Here is a 19,989-nt window from a genome sequence, read left to right on the forward strand (position 1 = left end):
CGTTTTGGAGGGAGAAACCCGAGAAAAGGGGGCAAGTCTTCCCTGGGGCAGTGCATCGTCATTAAACCGATTTAGGATTGGGCCTACAATCGCTAAAAAAAAAAGTAGGGAATAATATTGTTATTCCTGTGCTATATCATCCTGCTCTGGCTCCCCTCGGTATCACCATCCGATGATCGGGATTTGCAACTTTGCAATCCCTGCGAATCGTATCTCATCTCAATCTTCAAAACGAAAACGAAAACCATAACTTCTGATTCATAAAACCGTAAAAAAATAAATTTGCCCTGTTTCTTCTCTCTCTCTGCGCAGATTATTATCTATTATCATTAGATAAGAATTGGTTAACACTGATAGTAAATAGCCTTACTCCATTAAGGCCTAAGAGGAGAAAAATCCCCGAAGCATGATTGATAGTCTTCTTTTTTCTTTTCTTTTCATTGTTTTCATTCTGCACAGGCCTGCTCTGCGTGGGGTTCCCTGTTCAGCTTGGCTCTCCGGTCATGACTGTGGTATCTGTTATATCTCCTAGCTTATAGATGGGAAATCAATAAATCGACATCTGCACAGGGAGAGGGGGAAAAAGAGAAGAGAGAGATGGCGCTCTAAAACAAAGAGACCCCGTTCCATGGATATCGAACGATCGATGGGTATCACAAGTATGCTCCGTATTATAGACAATAATTGCACAATATAATGGACTGAGCAGCGCCCAGCCATCGACTCTGCGCCGCTTCAACCTTCCGGCCGGACTTTCGGACCTTGATAGTTATCAGATAATGCGTACATATATGTGAGGATGCAGGGTGGCCCGGCCGTTTCATGGCGTGAAGATCCTCTTGGGGGAGCAACAGTGGAGGAGATTTAGGCTATGCTTGCCCCTGACTAGCCGGAACAGCATGGGTTGGATTGACGCAATGAGAAGGGAAAAGAAAAAAAAATTGTCAGTTTTGCCTTCGATGTCTGTATTGGGAAACACGCATATATATATTTTTTTTTTTCGTTTTTATCAGATAGCAAGCTATGCTCCAGTCAGCCCGGTATCCCTAAGCCAAACCCGACTCCAGAGTACATTGACTGCATTGTATCATATCACATTAGACAGGAGGGAAAGCAAAGAAAAGAAAAGAAAAGAAAAGGCGGGAAAGAAAAAAGACGAACGAGGGGGTTTAACTGGCTAGAAGTACTCTGTACAAGGGTGGTGTCCTGAATAGAATATTGAGAGAAAAAAAAAGGAAAAAGACAGTCAGAAAAAGCAAACCTTTCAGGCCTGTCAATTGTCAGGAATTGGTTTACCTGAATTTCCCTTCATGGGAGGATTCAAGATCGGCAGCGCTGGAGACGCTCTGGACATCTGCCGCGGTTGGACCGTTGTCAACTTCCACCGGATCGTCCTCGAGATTCTCCTTGGTGTTCACTGGTTGGTCCACCTTTTCCCAATCATCGTCATCTTCGAGATCTCGGGCTGTGATAGTGCTATTATCAGGAGACAACTTGGCCTTCTTTGCTGTGGAACCGCCAGCCTGAGTCACCGGTTCAGATGTTGGCGCATCAGGAAGACTGGCGGCGAGGATCTCTGGGGCGTGTGGACCTCCTACTTCGGTTTTTGTCTCTTCCCTGGTGGTTGAAGAAGGTGGAAGATCTTGCGCAGTGGGAGGGAAATATTGCCTATAGAGGCAAATTAAGCATATTAGCTGGTTTCTTTCTTGGGTTCATTACCCACGGTGGAGCAAGTTAAAAAGAAAGGTAGACTATATATACGTACGGAAGGAGCATATCATATGCCTTGACATCTTTTCTTTCAAAGGTGCAGAAGATGACCCTCTCCAATGACTCGGGATGGGACTCGAGGAACTCCCTAACCACCTTGATCGCCACGGCGGCTGCCTCGACGCTGGGATAGCCATAGACTCCGGTGCTGATCGACGAAAAGGCGATGCTCTTGGCTCCGCTTGCAACTGCAAGTTCCAGGCTGCGTTGATAGCAGCCTCTCAGCAGCATCTCTGGCCTACGCACGTCACCCCGACCACCTCCACGAAATCTCTCCATCACATATACCGGTCCCACAGCATGAACGACCTTCTTGCATGGCAATCGATAGGCATCGGTGATCTTGGCATCACCCGTCTGGCATCCGTCAAGTGTACGACACTCACGCAGCAGGTTTGGGCCTGCGGCTCGATGGATAGCACCATCGACGCCGCCGCCACCGAGGAGGGATTCGTTCGCAGCATTAACGATACAGTCGACTTCTAGCCGGGTGATATCATGAGTTACATGGCTGATGATATCGTTGAATCGCTGTGAAGCAGTAGAGATTTGCGGGGTAGCCGCAGCTGTAAGATGTCTGAGGCGATAGAGCAGAGACAGGGTAGGGATTTCTCCCAGTGGGAGAATACCAGACGCCATGATCTCTCTTCTTGCTGCTATCTTTCTCTCTTTCTTTTTTTCTTTTGTCTATTGCTGAGAAGTTCACGGATAGCTGTTTGTAGGCAGAACAATTCTAGACAAGTTATGACGTTTGTATTCAAGAGCAGACGAATATCAGCAGCACAGAGCCATTCACTCCATGTATTTCTCGTATCTTAGCATCTGCTGGCTATCTTGTTGTGTCTTCCTCTTCTTCCTCTGTCTGCCTCTTCCTGGTTGTTCTTTTGTTTATTCTGAAGCTTCATCTTCATCACTTTGGAAGCTTCGAAGCTCTTGTGGGGGTTGAAGCTATCACGTGATCGACATAACGGAACGGCTTTTCGTATCACCGAAATATAACAATATTTACATACGATTCTATATAAATACATAATAAGAAGAAGATAAAGATGGAAGACACAAAAGAACAAAAGAGCGGGAAGAGATCTCAGGGGGTGAGCTGTAGCAGGCTGTGACAGACGGCCCCTCAGGAGAACCTCGGCTTTTTTGTCTGTTTATACACGGATGAGGTGCATATCAGACCTGTAAGACAGCTTGCTTCAACCACAGACTTCCCGGAAATATAATGTAACTAAGTATACAGACATAGTATTGTTTCACTGGCAGGGCAGATCTGATGGATCTCACGAAAGTCACCGTGAAGAAGCTTTTATTCATCATCTAAAACCCTGTCCTTTCACCGCAATATCAAACGGCCAGCTATGCATAACAAAAGGTAAGCATCGAACCCCTTTTCTGACGTATACAACATATATACACAGACCTATAACAGAGAAAGAAACAAATGAAAAAAAGAGATACTAAAAGAGGGAAAAAATACATATATAACACTCATATGTATACATACTAGGAGTCAAATCCCCCACAAAAACGACCCACTGTCTGGCTTGTGGATCGCGATGCGTGGCTGGAAAAGTCGTTTATATACATCGTCTCCCGAAAGTTAGAACGAACCGTTGACACCAAGGTCTAGCGCTTCGTCTTCTTCATCTCCGGGAAAAGAAAAAAAAAAACAAGACGACTCGCTTGCAAGGGTGAGGTGGCAGGGCGTGTATAGGGTGGCATTCTACGAACAACTAAGGGCGCCTCCAGGCCAAACCAAGTGGAGAATATGGGCCATTCCCTGATAATAAATCAGGTAAGCTATATCTCTATCCAGTTATATGACCTCTCTTTCTTCCTCCGGCTAGACCTACCGGCAAGGCGTTCCAGGACTAACGATTCTGCTCAGGCCATTCGACGTATGCGGGAAAGCCTCTTTCCAGAATTCCTTCTTTGGGGGCGTTGCTCGACCAAACTTGCCAGCTGAGACTGATATTCGACTAAAGCACCCGATCGAAGGTTGGTCTGACCCGTGTGAGTCCAGGCTAGGGAATACTTTCCCAAAGCAGGAGTGCTTCATATAGAGGACACTTCATATATGTTATCACTGGGGACATATACTTCTTTTTTTTTTTTTTTGTTTTTTGGTTTTTGACTCTGCCAGTTGTCGATTCAACTTGCTCGAATCAGATATTAACCCCCTTTTCTTTTCTGTCCCTTTTAACACATGCTTCCAACTCTCCCGAGGAATTCAGACTTTGGGATTTTCTAGCTTCTCAAGCTGGTGGAGATCTTAAAAGACCATCGCCTATTGTTTGTTGGCGGTATCCGTTGACACGGTTTCTCTGATCGTTCTGGTAGGTGTCCTCGTTTCATCATTGGTTTGCACAACTATTAAGCAAATCTGGCTGTCGTCGATGGAGTGGCGGGTTCCTTTCTCTTACAGGGCTGTTAAGTCGCCGGCTACAGGTCAAGATTTGCAGCTAGTCTTCTCAAGGCAGGTCGATGTTGACTTACCTCCAACCCGCACTCATTTCCCCAATGTTTTCATGTCTGCTACCTCTCTCGCTCCGTATCAACCGAGGCCTGGTTGGAGTGGTGTGGCAGCTTGCAATTTTTTATATTTTTTTAACAGAGAAGCCGGCTCTCTCTACTTGACTCGGCCATCCCGAATTCTTACGTGTACAGGGTCTGGTTGTATCAATCTGTCCGTGTCATATGTAAACGTAAAGACTGGGTTTGACCATATACATACAGGAGACCATGAAGATGCCATGTCGGAAGTTTAGCTGCATGACAAGGCGAAAGACTTGCCCCAAAAATGTTTCATGATCCTCCAAACCTGGGATTCGGATTTCCTGGGTTTCTCTCCCAGGCGTCCCGAACGATTTTTGTCCCACCACATCAGCTGCTGTGTGCTTCAGGGCTGCATTCAGCTGAGGCGGCACGCCTTCACAGCCGCAAGAAAGCTGCCAACCAACCGATCTATGGTTGTAATGATACATTACACAGCAAGGAGGCGACAAGGGGGCCAAATCCCCTTGTCCAATGTTATGCTGCATCACAACCCTCGACCGAACTGGCGCCTTCTTTTTGCTCCAGCGTCAATAATACCTCGCCTGCCGCCTCCCCTCCCCCAGGCCGCAAAAAAGAATCCGGGGAACCATTTGCACAGACTCATGGGCGGTGAAGAGGTTTCCAGGCTCCTTGACACTATCAGTTTGGACAATCCAAGCGCGGAAAAAAGAATCCGTCATCCTCATGAAGTATACATGGATGCGGCTCCCTCAGTTGAAAGATGCTAATCCCAGCAAAAATGCAAGAAGATCACATAAGTACGTACGGAGTTGGATTATTCTATCATTTCCCTTCAGCGCTCTCCCTATGCAATTATGAAGTTACACGGCGCCTGATCTGGTTTGTTACATGCATTATGCTTGCTGCTATCGCTTGGGACAGTATATTTTCTTTTTTGTTTGAGGATGGGATTATCGATTGTGGCTCAATACCATCATCAAAAGAACAGCTCCAAGCGTACGCTGGCTTACCCGCTCCCTGAAGCCAGTGTTGAGGATCAAAGCACAATCTTTTATGATCACCCTTGTTTTTTATGAATATTCAAAGAGGAAGACAGGGTGGCCACTGTCATAATATTTGTTCTGGGCCATCTTCTAGCTATGGGGCGCTTGCTCATCATTCGACCGGAGTATGACTTACATTCGATGGATTCGATGGATACCTAGCAATAATTGCTTGTGTGTGAGAGCAAAAGCAAATAGTGCAGTTCGATACGGTTTTGGATAGTGATTACTATACTTCCCGAAGTCTGCAGTGTGTTGGCGACCACCCTACCGCGAAGTAAACTTCAGAGCTATACTACATAGTATGGAGCGTATATATTTCGATCCAGGCCAGATTGTAAGTTGTACACCATCCTTCAGGCTGAAGAATATTATATTTCTTTTCTATCAAGGGGGAAAAAGGAACGAAAAAAGGCGGGGGTACATCCCGAGGTTGGATCGGCTGGACGATCCTCGATTGTGCACAAGTCTTCACTCGGAGAGTTGATCGAGATCTTGCATCCTTTTTTTCCCTTTTCTACCTCTTCTTTGTTGGCTGCAGGCATAGCCCAATGTCGTATGCTCGAACAAACGATAGTCGATTCGTTGGTTTTGGTTATCTATCGACAGAACACAGACGAAGAGGGGGAGGCAATTTAACTTTCATAACTGAACGCCATCGGACTGCATGAATCTTCTCGCCATCCTGCTTGTGGAGAGGGGAGGAGGTTTAGAAAGGAGTAGAAGGGTTTTGCATATAGATATGGTATTGAATCAAGAAATATGCAAATCATCAAGCGTAGGGCATTGTAGAAACCGATTATCCTCATATAGAGTATAACCTTGGAAAAGGTGCTAGGTTGATATAATTAGTTATGAGCCTTAGATATAATAAAAATACAAGTAAATAAATAATCTCGTTGGAATATCATACATATCTTCCACCTGGTGGCGGTCTTCCCCACCAACAGTAACGTGTTACTATTCTTCAAGAAGAGTAGACGGAGCAAGTCGAACATCACGGCTAAGCTTGGCTCTGCTCGCGCCTTTCTCCAGAAGAAGCTTTGCTGTTGCTGCCTTATTACGAACTGCGGCAACTGCAAGAGCAGTCATATTGCGGTCGTCTCTCTTATCAATGGGACAGTCTGAATCGAGCAAAACCTGAACAGCATCAACGTAATCGTTAAACGCTGCCCGATGCACCAGATAGCAGTCCCATTGCCCTTTCGGCCATTTCCATGTGCGAGTATCGGCAATGGCCTTGAGAGCAGGGGCATTACCAGCCATAGCTGCCAACTCTATAGCTCTTGCAAATTGTAGTTCTGCGAAAATATGTGGATTCAAACTGTGTCTAACCATTCGATTAATGGTGCTGACTTGGTTCATCAGAACAACCCGCTCGAGAGGTGTATGGGTGACATGTATGCGAGTCACAGGGGTAGTATCCCAAAAAGTTACCGGGGCTTTATACGCGTACTGGGCAGGTGAGATATAACCAATCTTCGGCCATAAGTAAGGCTTGGGTATAAAAATGGTATGATTGCTGCATGAAGACTCTTGTTAAAGCGAATAACCTAGCTTAGATCTATTGCATCCAGCTCTGCAGCAACCATACACAGAGTTTCCGTGGAGAGACTCATAAGTGTAACCTCCCCAGATTTGTGATCTTGTCCATGAATGTAGGCCATTAGTAATAGTTTAACTATATAACAAAATTGGTTAGCATATATGATCAAATAAATATACCTATAGGGTTAACCTATAGAAGAGGGATAAACATGCAGATGTTACTCATATTCACACGCGTTGACGCTAGTTAAAGCCTTAGTATTCACCACTCCAAGTTAGGTAATATATCATTATATATTCTGGAGTTAGAATGGTATAATAGAGAGTGTAATGAAGAGAGTGCCTAGGATATCCATATAGGCTGTAAGCCAGGACTGGCGTAGTACCCGAGTATAAAAGCACTTAGAGAGGGGGAGGAGTGGAGTAAAGAGCATAAGAGTCTTTTTTTGTTTCTGAATAACAAGAAGCTGTATAGCTTACGTGATGGTGGATATAATAAGTCTCTTGGTCGGGACTGAGCAGCAGAAATAGTGTTCTTCTGCTATACTAAATGTATTCAAGGTTGATATATGATGCTCTGATATAACAGTAGCAAATGGGGTATTGAGGAAATATCCTCTGCTATTGTAGCCTTGACCTTTACAACCATCACAATAGCACTAGTTAGCCTATACTGTTGTAGTAATCTTTATTTCTGTGGTATTATAGCCATCAATGGCATCTCGTAGCAACGTAGAACTGTCAACTTGATATTCTGTCGTTCGGATCTAAGTTCCAGAACTAGCTATGCCAAGACTTATTATCTTATCAGATCTGCAACTTCAGATTGAAACTATCTCGCAAAAGGCTTATAACATGAACGTCAAAGAGCATGAAAATATAATAACAATAACCCCTCGGGACAGGGGACATTCTTATACTCATGTTATCTTTATTAAATAGATTTTTTATACCATCGGCCACTCGTCTTCCTCGATCGACCCTCGGAAAAATAAACATTGGTGGCTGTTATCTCTCGCCAGTGCTATCGCATTCGAACACCACTCCTTTAAGACCTCAATCTCCCCCGTCCACGCCCAATCTCAAACATAAGCACAGTTCTGCCTATTCATCCAGCTACAATTGCTCAAAGTCCAAATATGATGGCCGGAGCAATAAGCATAACGCCGGCGGGCCGAGATACTTCTTTGGCAGAAATGCAGCACTCGGCACGATCCTCATTACGATCCAAGGATTAGCCCTCTTTATCGTCTTCCGCGAACATGTTTTGGATGTGAAATGGATTAGTGGCGCATCTATGTCGCCGTATTTGAATAAGGGTTACAATGTGGACAATATCGATAGTGAGATGGTGTTGGTTGATGTCACATATGCCACGAAGCTGCATTTACAGAGGGGTATGGTGGTGGTATTTCCGTTAGTATTCTCCTATTTACCCATCTTTCATATAATTGGTGCTAACTAATATTTATTTAGATCATTACGCGGATCTAATTCCACCACCGAACCGAGTAAACTTTCCGTGAAACGTATCATAGCGCTTCCAGGGGACATTGTCACTACACGACCGCCCAAGACCGGTGAGAGGGGCCAGAAAACCCAACTTGTACCTTGGAATCACGTTTGGGTCGAAGGTGATGCTACTGACCCTGACCTATCTTTCGACAGCAACACCTATGGACCTATATCAATGGGCATGATAAAGGGTCAGGTCATGTGTGTCCTACGGCGAAAGTGGAGGACTTTAAAATGGTGGGAGTGGGAAAATGAAGACGACCTTGTCGAGAGTGGAGGAGACCACGGAAAGAGCCAAAGAATGAGGGTTAAGAAAGATGCGGTTACTGTTTACGATCCTAATACCAACTAATTGTTGTAACGGGCCTATGTTTCAATATTTTTATAAGATAATTATATGATGGCGAATATACAATATACAAACGCAATCGCTCCTATTAAACGCTCAAGTTACCGATAATTGCAATATGACAACCGGAATCATACCAAAATGCCCTCTATAAACTAATATGCTCTGATAAAGATAAGGCTCGGGGAGGTGGGACGCATATTTGGTCATTTTTCTGGCACGATCCTCATATCCTCCTGCTGTTGCAGCCTGTCGATTTCCGTTTCAATAGCCAAAACCCACAAATCTCGCTCTGCTCTACTTCGAGCCTTGAATACTATTGATCTCCCTGATGTCCCGAGACGAGAAACATGCCTCCATTTTCGCTTCTTCTCTTTACCTGCCCTTTCTTCCTCTCCATGGAAAAATACTTTGCGGGTACTGTTCCAAATAACAAAAGTTGTTGCTGTATCTTCATCAGCAGATGTCCAGCCGTCTGATAGATATATACGTGGCGTTGAGTTGTGGCTTGGGTGGTTGTTGTTAAATGTCTGACTGTGGTATAGTAAGTCAGAACTAGTAATAATACCACTATACAGATAACAATCACGTAAATCGAGGACGGTTTGTCTAGACTGATGAGTGTGTGGTATCTGTTCCCCTGAAAATGCCCTAACCGAACCTTGGAAGATGAGCAGCTGGCCTTCAACAAGGATGACGCTGCATTGTGAAAATGAACCGCGTCTGCGAGGTTTACGGTAGAGGTGACCAGATCTCTAATATAATGTCAACGCGTTAATCTTGGAGAGAATAGTGTAAGTGGTCCAGGACATACCTTGATTGCCCGGCATCCAGAGGGGCCACAAACATTAAACAGCTCAGGAGAGGCCTCTGCCCGTGCTACCTCCCACTTTTGTGCAAACTGTCCAATAACTGACTCCTGCTCTTCATCTATATCAAGCCTTTCCAAATTGTGCTGCCGAACTGATTTCAAGGTATTGATATCGGCCTTCGTCCGAGACTTCCAGTATGTAGCCAATTGGCCCATCCTGCAAATCCAAGCATCACGGGTTCGATTGTTATACGCTCGCAATCTAACCACCATTCCATCGTCAAGTATAAGCTCAAAGATATTGTCACTGGCAGTACCCGAGAAACTACCGTTGACATGGCTGTTTCTGACCTGGCCCCGGGTTTCACCAGAATTATCATCATTATTATTCTGATGTTCCATATTTTCTACGTTCGACAAAGCCTTTATTTCAGACACTCGGCACAGATTGACATAACCTTCTGCTTGGCTAAGGTTGTTGGTATTACGTCGATTTTCTGCGAACGCAATCTGATCACGGTACTTAGCGTATGACTTGTTGTTATTGCCGCTGCATAACCATGAAATCTTTCCATCTTGAACCGGATATGGGTCAACTTCGTACATAACTGGTGAGCCCCTAATAGTTTCAGAAGCCGTAGAAGAATGGGTGTTGAGTACAGTGGGAAGCTTCGGAGCGTGGGGAGTAGATGCCTTTGTTGGTTTGCAGAAGCAAAGGTATTGGTCTTCACTGTAAAAATATAGGCGTTTAGAGAAATCCTTGCCCCAACGTCGGTGGGTACCTTGTTGGGATGTGAGGAGAATCAAGAACCCTTCAATTGGGGAGGGCTCTTCCATCGGTGCTTCGCATGATTCCACGGCAGTGTAGGTTGGATAATGCCGTTTCGGGCGTAGCTCCAAGTCATGTGAAGTTCTCATTGCCATCGTTCCATACATTCTCTCTTCATTTCCTCCCTGAATCCACTCTATTCGGTCATACCGCCTCCATGCTAATCCAACTTTTTCGGATCTCTTCCAGACATCAAGAATCTGGGACCACTCAGCACATTCAGACAGTGATTCCATACAGGTACGTATTATTCCAGTAGACACTGCCTGTTCTTCGCCCATTGTATTAAGAGAACCTTCATTCTCGTCGTATTTATCTTTTGCAAGGTGTACAAAAGGATTTTGTAGAACAAGAGAGACACCAAGGTCAGGGGCGTGAACAAATAAGCTAGAGGGTTGTTTCCAGCCCAAAGTCTTCCGGATGAAGGTATACCATTCCACTGAATGTGCGGCAGCCCGGGCCCTCATAATGAATATACGAGTACCATTCGTCTTAGTAGGGTGCCAGACAACAACTGTCTTATCCAGGGAGGAAAAGAGGTTTACATTGGCCTGCCCTTGGATAAGCCTCACTTCATGAACATATTTCTTCTTCATTTTGGTACCTTGGATCTGTGGTATCACGCGTGTTTTGTAGAATTGAAGAAGATATGGAGTTTGTTCATCGTAACCTTGCCGGCAAACAACAAGATATTCCCTCCAATTTTCCACTGGTCGTGTCTCTATCTTGAGGCTAGCATTATCATTATAAAAATTGGGTACTGTTTGTGCTGTAACGTCAATACGAACCAACATCTTCTCTGCTCTTAGGACCTCTCCATTTTGGCGAGCTTGGCGTTTTTGTCTTCTACTTGACCTAGAGTCGCTAGATAGGCCCAAATGGCCCTGTAGCCGACGCTGCCCATGGTCAAGCCTCTCTTCTACCCCAAAGCGAACTCTGTCGGAAATAACACGCCCAATAAGTCCATGATCTTGTTGGGAGTTAGCCAATTCGGCTTCGGTCTGATCGATTTCTCCACGGGGTTCTTGAGGTTGCAATTCTTGCGACTGGGTTTTTATCTTCCTACGGCGACCCGAGGTAGCAGATGGCTGCTTATTATGAGATATTAAGGATGATTGTGACCCAGTGTCAATTCCTACTACTGCACCATCAGCAGTTGATATAGCCGATGCACCAGTAGTGGTTGCATAGCTATTTCTATATGGCAATGAAGAGGAACTTGGAAATTCGCCACCTTCAGGATTCCTTAGTTCTTGCGATTTGGTTTTCGTTCCTGCTAGAGTGTCGACTTCGGGTCTGGTTGATTGGGTTTCGATGTCGGGAGCGGTGAAGTAAGCTTCGGGGACATTGTCATCTGATGACATGCGTACAACGGGGCTAGAATTTGTTGCAATAGGGCTATTTCGAGGCCTCGATTGGCCTTGTATGCGCTTTATATTTGGATGAGAAAGTCCATAGTGTGCCACATCCTCGGCATCCTCATCCTGACGTTGGACCTCTCGAGCAACATCTATAGATTTGATTATCCTGGGGTCCACACGGCCGCCCCCCGAAGATTCTCCGGCAGTTCTATCGTTCCCTACAGGCTCTTGTAGAGTTTGGCTGTCTTCGTCTTCCGCCTCAACATCATCGGGCTGTGGGAAGCTCGGTCGGAATCTTGTAAGAGCAGATGCGCCCATGAACTGAGTGGATTGACGTTGGTACCCGACAGATGTGTCGGCTGAAAAGGTTTGGTTACGAGACGAATAATCTCTGATCCCGAGGCATGATTTATACCAATTTCTTCGACGATTTTGTCCCCAGCCCTTAGGTAATGGCCCGATAAAGAAGCGTCGATTTGTGATATGCAGGTGGTCAGGCGATGCGTGTTGCTGCCCTCCCGAATGATTAGGATCAAATCAACTATTCGAACTCGGGGAGCTCCATACCAATTTCTGGGCTGTGAATGAACTGCATTCCAAGCCGTCGTGGTTCTCTTGGGTTGGGGGCCAAGAGCTAACAGTTGGAACCTGCCTTTCGCCAGGTGGACCAGCGGAATCCATTTCCCCATTAACGATCGGACGGCCTTATCTTCCGGAGAGGAAAGGGTTACGGTAATTTCTGAGAGGCATTGGAGGCTAGCATGACGATATTCGTTCCAACTGACGTGGATTGCTGTGAAGTCGGACAAAGCAGACATGAAAATAAGGTCTTTTCTGTTTTGGATTTTAGGTTTTCCATTATGACGTAAGGCGTCAAACATGGGATGGTCCGAGCTTCCATCCAAGTTTGCAGTGTTTGCGGATCCCCTGCTGACGTAATATAAATCATTGTCTTGGAAATTTAAACGCCCCGCCAAAAGGGCAAAAGGGGAGGGAGAGGTTGACATTTCATGTTTACATGTCCTCTTTGAACAACTCTCTGCAGATATCAGAGAGGATTAGCTATTATCACACAAGCTTTCACCAAAAATACCCTCAGCAGCCATGGCTTCTACTTCTGTAGCCCCCGAGGGCGGCACATGGCTTGACACCATGAAGAGGTCCTTCAAGGACGTGCCCATCGACGAGTCCAGTGATAATGCTATCTCAACCACGGAGTTCCTTGAAGCTGCGGAGTCTCTGGTTAAGCTATTTGGTAGCTCTGCCGCCACTTGAGATTCCCATACAGATATACTAACTAGTACCGTTTTTCTCTGACTGCAGATATCCTTGGTTCTGTCGCTTTCACCCCCGTTAAGAACGACTTGCTGGGCAACATCAAGGTGTGCTCTTGGTCTCATTCCCAGGAAATATCTTCTATAGTAAGGTGCTGATGATAAATGTCCTTTTGCTGTAGAAAATCCGAGACCGCCAACTTGCTGCCCCAGCAGAGTCCGAAACCCTCCAAGCCCTTGTTACCAACGAACTGAAGGCAAAACAGCACAAAGCCACCGAGGGTATGGTCTGGCTTATCCGGTAACTATGCCTGAAGCCTTAAGAAGTTTTTATAAACAAACTTGCTTACAAAGGAACAAAACATAGCGGCCTTGATTTCACTGCCCAGGCTTTCAGCAAGAATCTTGCTTCGGATAGTGACGAGCTGTCAACCTCCTTCCGAGAGGCATATACAAACACCTTAAAGCCGCATCATAGTTTCGTGGTGAAACCTATCTTCAGTGGTGCTATGTCAGCAACTCCGTATAGGAAAGACTTTTATGCGAAGTTGGGGAAAGACGAGCAACAAGTTCATGCCGCAATGAGAGCCGAAATCGCTGCCTTGGAGAAAATAGTAACCATTTTGAATGAGTTCTTGGCAAGGAAAGAGTGTAAATGGTAAAGACATTCATTTATCTTAGCCTAAATCTTCTCCCTCTTTTATACCGGAGATAAAAGAGTACTTGTTAAAAAGCCTTCATGATATTTACCCGAACATAATATACAAATGAAGACCTTTACCTATAGGAACGAGCTCGCTATGCCTCTTACTTTAAACAAGTAATACCGGGTGTAAGTCTCTGAAGTGTACTGCACAGGCTTTCGTTTTCATTGAATTGTCATGGCTTACAAGTATCAATGGCTGAATAAATCGTGCAGATACTTCCTCTTTAGTTTCTGGATAATATGTACTTGATAACATAACAGGATAAAGTAAGGTAAGAAACCCCTAAAGCTCTGTCCGAAGGTGTTATAAAACTCCACGTAAAATAAACAATCAGAAATGTAGACGGCCGTCAACGGCTGTGACAGAGAGGAAATAAAAATGGATAAAGTGGAAGAAAGTGTTTTTCAACTGATCAAGCTCAGTTCGCCTCGCTCTACAACCAATCGAATGACCTCCTTGTTCAAACCACCCCAATGCTTCTTACCTCTTAAGAACCAATATAACATAGCAGATAGCGTGCTAAATGCAAAAATTGGCAAGGAGTAGTTCATATTCTGTGCCGTAACTGGCAGTAGTGAGGGGAAAGGTAGCCAGATTGTCACATATGCAGTATAAACCATTGCAAAAATGTTGACAGCAAGGCCATATCTACCCAAGTTCCACTCTCCTAATTCCAAGGGGCAGTCTCGAGAGAACCGCGCAAATACCATACATCCAATGGCAATAAAATAGGAGCTGAACAATCCGATGGAAGAGAGGGCAATAAATGCACCGAAAGCTGTAGTGCTCGCTATATTGAGACATGCGAGTACCATAACCACTCCAATAGAAAGCCAGACGGCACGAACGGGGACACAATGCCTTTTATCAATCTAATAGGGGGTATGGTTAGTACCGAGGGTTACATCATTTATTACCACAAGTGATTACTTACAGTTGAGAACCAAGTTGGGAGGCCACCGTCACGAGACCATGCCCAAGTAAGACGTGATGTTGACGCAATGCTAGCAAGATTAACGGCGAGTGAAATAATAAGCAATCCGCTAACCATAGCGGTTGCTGCCCTCACGGAGCCGGTAGCTTGCCGACAAATCTCGATAATGGGGAAATTTGATTTCAGAGCACCGTCGATTGGGCCCATGGTGAAAAGGATAGTGATGATTATCGAGTATGCAAGAATCCCATTTGTTGCAACGGTCCAGACCATAGATCTGGGAACAGCCTGCTTTGCCCGACGAACTTCCTCGCTCATGTGAACGGCTCCGTCAAACCCTTATATACACATTCGTTAGTATCCGGCTTGATATATTCGTGAGGAGTAAGAATATCTCACCCACAAAGCCCCAGGTAGGTGTAAGTAAACCTAGGTTCCATGAAATGAAATCATTGTTCCATCCTGAGGAAGAGGTATGGTCCCCAAAAACCCATCCAGCGGTATGTCGGGGGGCCATTGAGACCAGAACAACGACAAAGACTATAAACAGAACCACATGGAGGATCCCGGCCAGTAACTCAATCCACGGGATTAGCCAAAAGGTGTACATGTTCATCAATCCTTCGATTATTAGCATAGCAAAAATAATGAATGTAAGATGCCACCTTTCGGGTTCATAGGTAGGATAGTTCACGGTGACTAGGCCTTGAATCATATTGGCTGTAGTGTTGGCCACGCCAGCAAGGAGGGACACCCATGCAAACCAGGTTATCCAACCTATATGTTCAGGAGTTTATGAGAAATGGTCTTGATATATTATAGTTATCAAGAGTTTATCATACCTTGCATCCAAGTGATAAATTTCTTATGTTTCTGAGGAGCGAGATAATGGGTCCAGTGGTACTGAGCACCAGCAATGGGCTGCATGGAAGCCATCTCTGCCATCGAAGCAGACTGTGCCAGTCCACCGGCGATGACGACAATAATCCCCCAAGCCAGAGCTCGAGGGCCACCATTGGTAAAGACTGCAGTTAGATTTCTAGAGAAAAGCAGCCATGGCGGTGGGTCAGTTATGCAAATATCATGCATGATATTTAATTATGGGAAGACATACAGCCCCATCGTCTCCCAACTGGACATGAATGTCAGGGAGAAGAAGAAAATTTGGGTGAAGTTGAAAAGTTGCTAACAGGTGACTGTGTTAGCCAGTGTGTCTTGGGTATATAGTATATAAAAAGGGAGAATTGAAATACCTTCACCTTCGACTGGTCTGCTGAGGCTTGGTTGCTACCAGCAGCCGGTGAGCCTGGCTCAGCCATCGTTTTCTGTTTGATATTCTTCTCTAAAGAACCTCCATATGGCCTCAGGCAATAAGCACCCTTCTTGTCCAAGGAAGTGAGGCTACTTCCGTCCATCCTCAGACAGAGAACTATCCAAACGGGCCCGTTAGAATGGCCTTGAAAAACCAAATAAGCAAAAAAAAGAGAGGATATCAGACGAGAACACTGCTGGTTTTTCCCTGGGGAATATCTACCGCGGCAAAGCGTTCTAGAAGGACAAAAACAATAATAGACAAGAGGAAAAGAGCGTGAGAATAGAATAAGATAAAAAAAAAGGGGGGGGGGGAGGGAGAGGGAGAGAGAAATGTACGGAGGAAAAGGAGAAGGGAGCTGACTTTTGACTTGACGCTGTGTGATCCATTTTCTTTCACATCACAAAGAAAAATAATATCATTCTCGTTAGGGTGTCAAACATGGAAATTCGGTCCATCGCACGGAGTGTCGTGAGTCGACTGGTAACATCGTCTTCCCCCGGGCTAGACGCGACCTGCATGATATTCCCATGGTTGCTTTTTCCCTACAGTCGTTTTTTTGTTTTATCCCCGGCTTCTTCCCCCTGGTGTATCAATATAGTCGACTACAATGAGCATATATATAAGTGGCGCAAACCCCGGCCATATCACTTCCGTTTAACATCAAGGCCTCCGTGACTTGAGTTCAACTGCTCAGGGGCAAACAACCCAGAATAGAAACGAGAAGATCAGAAGACCGGAAAGAAGAAGAAAAGAAGGAAAGCCTACCAAAGTTGTTGGAAGCGCCACGCCAGGGGCAAAGGCTTTCAGAGCGACTCTCTGCTGCTTCCAGGTTGGCTTCAAACCAGGCATATCAAATGGGATCGCCAGCCAACTTTGGGGCCGGTTGCTACACAAAACAAAACCCATGGCAACCATGCCCATGTCGACACTTTGGCCAGAGAACAAAGGTGGTTGCCAGTGTGGCGCCGTTGAAGCCTTCTAGCGTGCGATGCTAGTCTCCTAAGTTGCACCCATCCACGAAACTGGTACATTTTGATAGTTGAGCTCCGACATCCCGCAAGAAGAAGCAAAAAAGGAGAGAAAGGGGGAAAAAATAGAAACGCAAGGACAGGAAGAAGAGGAGTAGGAGACGAGCAGAGAAGTGCCTAATTCGGAGTTACATTCCAAGTTACATTCCACAAGGTGGAAACCACAAAATGACCAGTCGATATGCTCTCCTGGTCGTCGTTGAAATGTTCTGCAGCGCGCGGCTCAGGCACGGATGCAACTCCATTGTTGGAACATCTGATCGGATCTACGTGACTGATGATCTACGTCGCTTACCTCTATTTTCAAAGAAAGCAAACCAAGGAGTTGCGGGATAATGGCTCAAATGAATCGTCTTATTCGGACGTTGAATAACGATAGTTATATATCCAGCTTTTCATCTCCGTGATTGCTAACTTAGTAATTGTGTTCCCTGCACCACGGAATACTTGATATAATTATCGTTTCAGTCCTATGGGTCGTGATGTCTAAACGAAATGTAGACCCGCTCTATCAGCCTTTTATACAGCCTACACACGAGAACCACAGTCCGTGGGTCATCGTGTCTACCTGTCTGTTCATGATTATTACCTTCTCCGTGGCCACTACAACACTTATTGCGCGGTTTAGAGTCCTCAGGACACTGGCATGGAGTGACTGGTTTCTGCTTTTTGCTACTGTATGGACATCCCCCCTTTGCTAGGTGAACTTATACCCTAAGCCTTAGTTTACCTGTACGGAGTGTTCAAACATCGCTGACTGGAATAAGTGTTTGTCAATTGCAGAGGGAATATGCATCAATTTTGCCTGTTTGCGAGGGTTAGGGCGGAAATCTAGCGCCCTTCAGGGTATGCCAATGGAAGGGTTCCAAATTGTATGAAATGATACATGCCCCCCTTTCTTTCTAGTTTTGCGTTGGTCGAACATTAGTTAACCAGGTTTTCACCGGATAGCTTATATACATAAGCCAAATACTCGCTCTCGCCTCGTTAGCATGCTCAAAAGCCTCAATCACCCTGCTTCTTATTTCGATTAAGCCGCTGAAGAACATCCTGTTGATGTGCCGTATTCTTCTCGGAGTTCTGGGAATTTGGGGTGTGATCGGCATTATATCCCTTTCTTTGCAATGCGGACTGTCTCGACCGTGGATTTCGGGGGACAAATGTTGGCTCAATCAGTACGCGCTACATGTTGGCCTTAACATAGGAAGCATGGTTACAGATTTTGCTCTGGTCATTTTACCGTTTCTCTTTGTGTTTCAGGTGCAAATTCCTCGGCCTAAACGACTGGCCATTGCTGCTCTTTTTGGCATAAGAACAATGTAAGCTGAATCAAGAGGAAAGATAAAGATTTCGCTCATATCCAAGCAGTATCTTGAAATTGGAAGCATTTTGTCCATCAGGCTAACATGAAAGTACTTCCTAGTGTCCCTTCCTTCACTATTGTGATGACAGCTATATCAAAATCCTATTTTTCTCCCAATACACACGAGAAATCTTGGTTGGCCGTTATGCCGACAATATGGATGCAAGCTATTCTTTGCGTTTCAATTGTGGCTACCTGCATTCCAAATCTAAAACGACTGTTGGCTGTTCTTCGAACTGGATTGATGGCTGGAACGGTTAACGAATTCTATGAGCTGTCAATTTCGGGAGGCAGTAAAGCTGTGACCGCGGGATCCCAACTGCGTTCCGGAAAAACGTCTTATTCGAAAGAGAACTACGGTGCAGGCACACCACGGCCTTCAACTTCTGGAGGTAGCGTCTCTGGGACACCGACCATCCCTTTGTATACAGGAAAATCTCATGCTATACACCACCTGCATCCAAATACGACCTTTGGGGTATCCACCACCGGGAAAACGGAAAATTTCGACAATGGAAACATCATCGAATCCAAAATATCCGGCCGCAAAAGCCCAATATTCAAACTACCGGATTTCCTTTGGGAACGAAGTGAGCTGCCAGGAATCACTCCCCCCAAACCAGTTGACCGTAGTTCAAGTCTTGACATCTTGACAAGAGGGTGAAGAATCCCCTTTGTGTATCCTCGAGGGTTCTTTGTTGCGGAACTAAATTCGTGATGACCAAGCCTCTATTGCACCGACGGATGGCCCGGAGTTTCAGTCGAACAGCCCAATGTACTGGTGCACAACAGCTACATTATCCAAAGCTCATAGTAACAATGCTGATGAGGCAAGTCACCTTATTAGCCACCGTTAACAGTCTCCGGATTGAACACGCGGATTGGGCATCTGGCTCTCCTAGTCAGCTTCCGGCTTGGGTGGGGGTTTTATCTTCTATTTGTCAAGCTTTGTACTACATCTATTTCCTTATGTACATATTGAAGAAAAGGCACGAGACTATATGTCTCTTGGGCTTTCTTACTTTATCTTTGCCAGAAGGAATATTACAGCCAATTGGCTCTGGGGCTTTGCCCGGCTGGTACAACCTCTCCCTAAGCGGTGTAACGTTTTAAATGGACGATCTATTCAATATCATTTCCCGTTATTGTGTCTATCACATTTCAATTTCAATTTAAATCTTGTGCTATTCATCTGTCAGGTACGCGTGTGATGGAAGGACGCTTGGTGGGCAATATATTTGCCTTCAAAAAAAAAAAAAAAAAAAAAGGCGTGGCATGAGCTATACTATCCTCGAGAGTTCTGATCAGGAACTGATATTTGCCTTTTCCAGCTCTGTGATGAAAAAAAGGAAGCTGGTTGATAGCTATCTATCGGGTTACACGGTAGCTGCGCTGATAAATAAAGCTACCCCCATAGTAATTAACTAAACAAGGCTGAAAATATACATGTGATCAATACTAACTTGATATCGCCTGCTCGCAGAAGCTATCGGCTACTGTGATAACTAGGTCCTTAACAGATGCGCCCTTGCCGCCGTCTAAGTAAGGCCGTGCGAACTAACCAGTGCATTTGGAGGTAGCGTTTATTAAAGTTTACTGCGCGCCTCCTTATGAGAAGCCCT

General features: G+C 45.2%; 7 protein-coding genes across 7 annotated transcripts; 3 read left to right on the plus strand and 4 right to left on the minus strand.

Annotated features, from left to right (window-relative positions):
• Positions 1-1,292: 1,292 nt before the first annotated feature.
• Positions 1,293-2,409, minus strand: MCYG_00113 (MACRO domain-containing protein 1; the record flags this gene model as incomplete). Its single annotated transcript, XM_002849963.1, has 2 exons — positions 1,293-1,668; positions 1,766-2,409. The coding sequence occupies 2 exons, from the start codon at positions 2,407-2,409 to the stop codon at positions 1,293-1,295; spliced, it is 1,020 nt and encodes a 339-aa protein (XP_002850009.1).
• Positions 2,410-6,293: 3,884 nt separating this feature from the next.
• On the minus strand, positions 6,294-6,599 carry MCYG_00114 (uncharacterized protein; the record flags this gene model as incomplete). Its single annotated transcript, XM_002849964.1, has 1 exon — positions 6,294-6,599. The coding sequence occupies one exon, from the start codon at positions 6,597-6,599 to the stop codon at positions 6,294-6,296; it is 306 nt and encodes a 101-aa protein (XP_002850010.1).
• A 1,204-nt stretch (positions 6,600-7,803) lies between these two features.
• Positions 7,804-8,748, plus strand: MCYG_00115 (conserved hypothetical protein; the record flags this gene model as incomplete). Its single annotated transcript, XM_002849965.1, has 2 exons — positions 7,804-8,297; positions 8,358-8,748. The coding sequence occupies 2 exons, from the start codon at positions 7,804-7,806 to the stop codon at positions 8,746-8,748; spliced, it is 885 nt and encodes a 294-aa protein (XP_002850011.1).
• Positions 8,749-9,267: 519 nt separating this feature from the next.
• On the minus strand, positions 9,268-12,753 carry MCYG_00116 (PH domain-containing protein; the record flags this gene model as incomplete). Its single annotated transcript, XM_002849966.1, has 3 exons — positions 9,268-9,279; positions 9,560-12,105; positions 12,162-12,753. The coding sequence occupies 3 exons, from the start codon at positions 12,751-12,753 to the stop codon at positions 9,268-9,270; spliced, it is 3,150 nt and encodes a 1,049-aa protein (XP_002850012.1).
• A 97-nt stretch (positions 12,754-12,850) lies between these two features.
• On the plus strand, positions 12,851-13,682 carry MCYG_00117 (het-c; the record flags this gene model as incomplete). The annotated part of the gene is made up of 4 exons (XM_002849967.1): positions 12,851-13,001; positions 13,070-13,128; positions 13,203-13,302; positions 13,375-13,682. 4 exons carry the CDS (start codon positions 12,851-12,853, stop codon positions 13,680-13,682), a joined length of 618 nt encoding a protein of 205 aa, XP_002850013.1.
• Positions 13,683-14,131: 449 nt separating this feature from the next.
• MCYG_00118 (choline transport protein) lies at positions 14,132-15,980 on the minus strand (the record flags this gene model as incomplete). Its single annotated transcript, XM_002849968.1, has 6 exons — positions 14,132-14,599; positions 14,662-14,999; positions 15,061-15,438; positions 15,504-15,700; positions 15,776-15,846; positions 15,915-15,980. The coding sequence occupies 6 exons, from the start codon at positions 15,978-15,980 to the stop codon at positions 14,132-14,134; spliced, it is 1,518 nt and encodes a 505-aa protein (XP_002850014.1).
• A 1,506-nt stretch (positions 15,981-17,486) lies between these two features.
• Positions 17,487-19,031, plus strand: MCYG_00119 (conserved hypothetical protein; the record flags this gene model as incomplete). The annotated part of the gene is made up of 3 exons (XM_002849969.1): positions 17,487-17,681; positions 17,956-18,323; positions 18,428-19,031. The coding sequence occupies 3 exons, from the start codon at positions 17,487-17,489 to the stop codon at positions 19,029-19,031; spliced, it is 1,167 nt and encodes a 388-aa protein (XP_002850015.1).
• Between the last annotated feature and the right edge of the window lie 958 nt (positions 19,032-19,989).

This window comes from Microsporum canis, genomic scaffold, assembly GCF_000151145.1.
Source record: "Microsporum canis CBS 113480 supercont1.1 genomic scaffold, whole genome shotgun sequence".
Taxonomy (NCBI): domain Eukaryota; kingdom Fungi; phylum Ascomycota; class Eurotiomycetes; order Onygenales; family Arthrodermataceae; genus Microsporum; species Microsporum canis.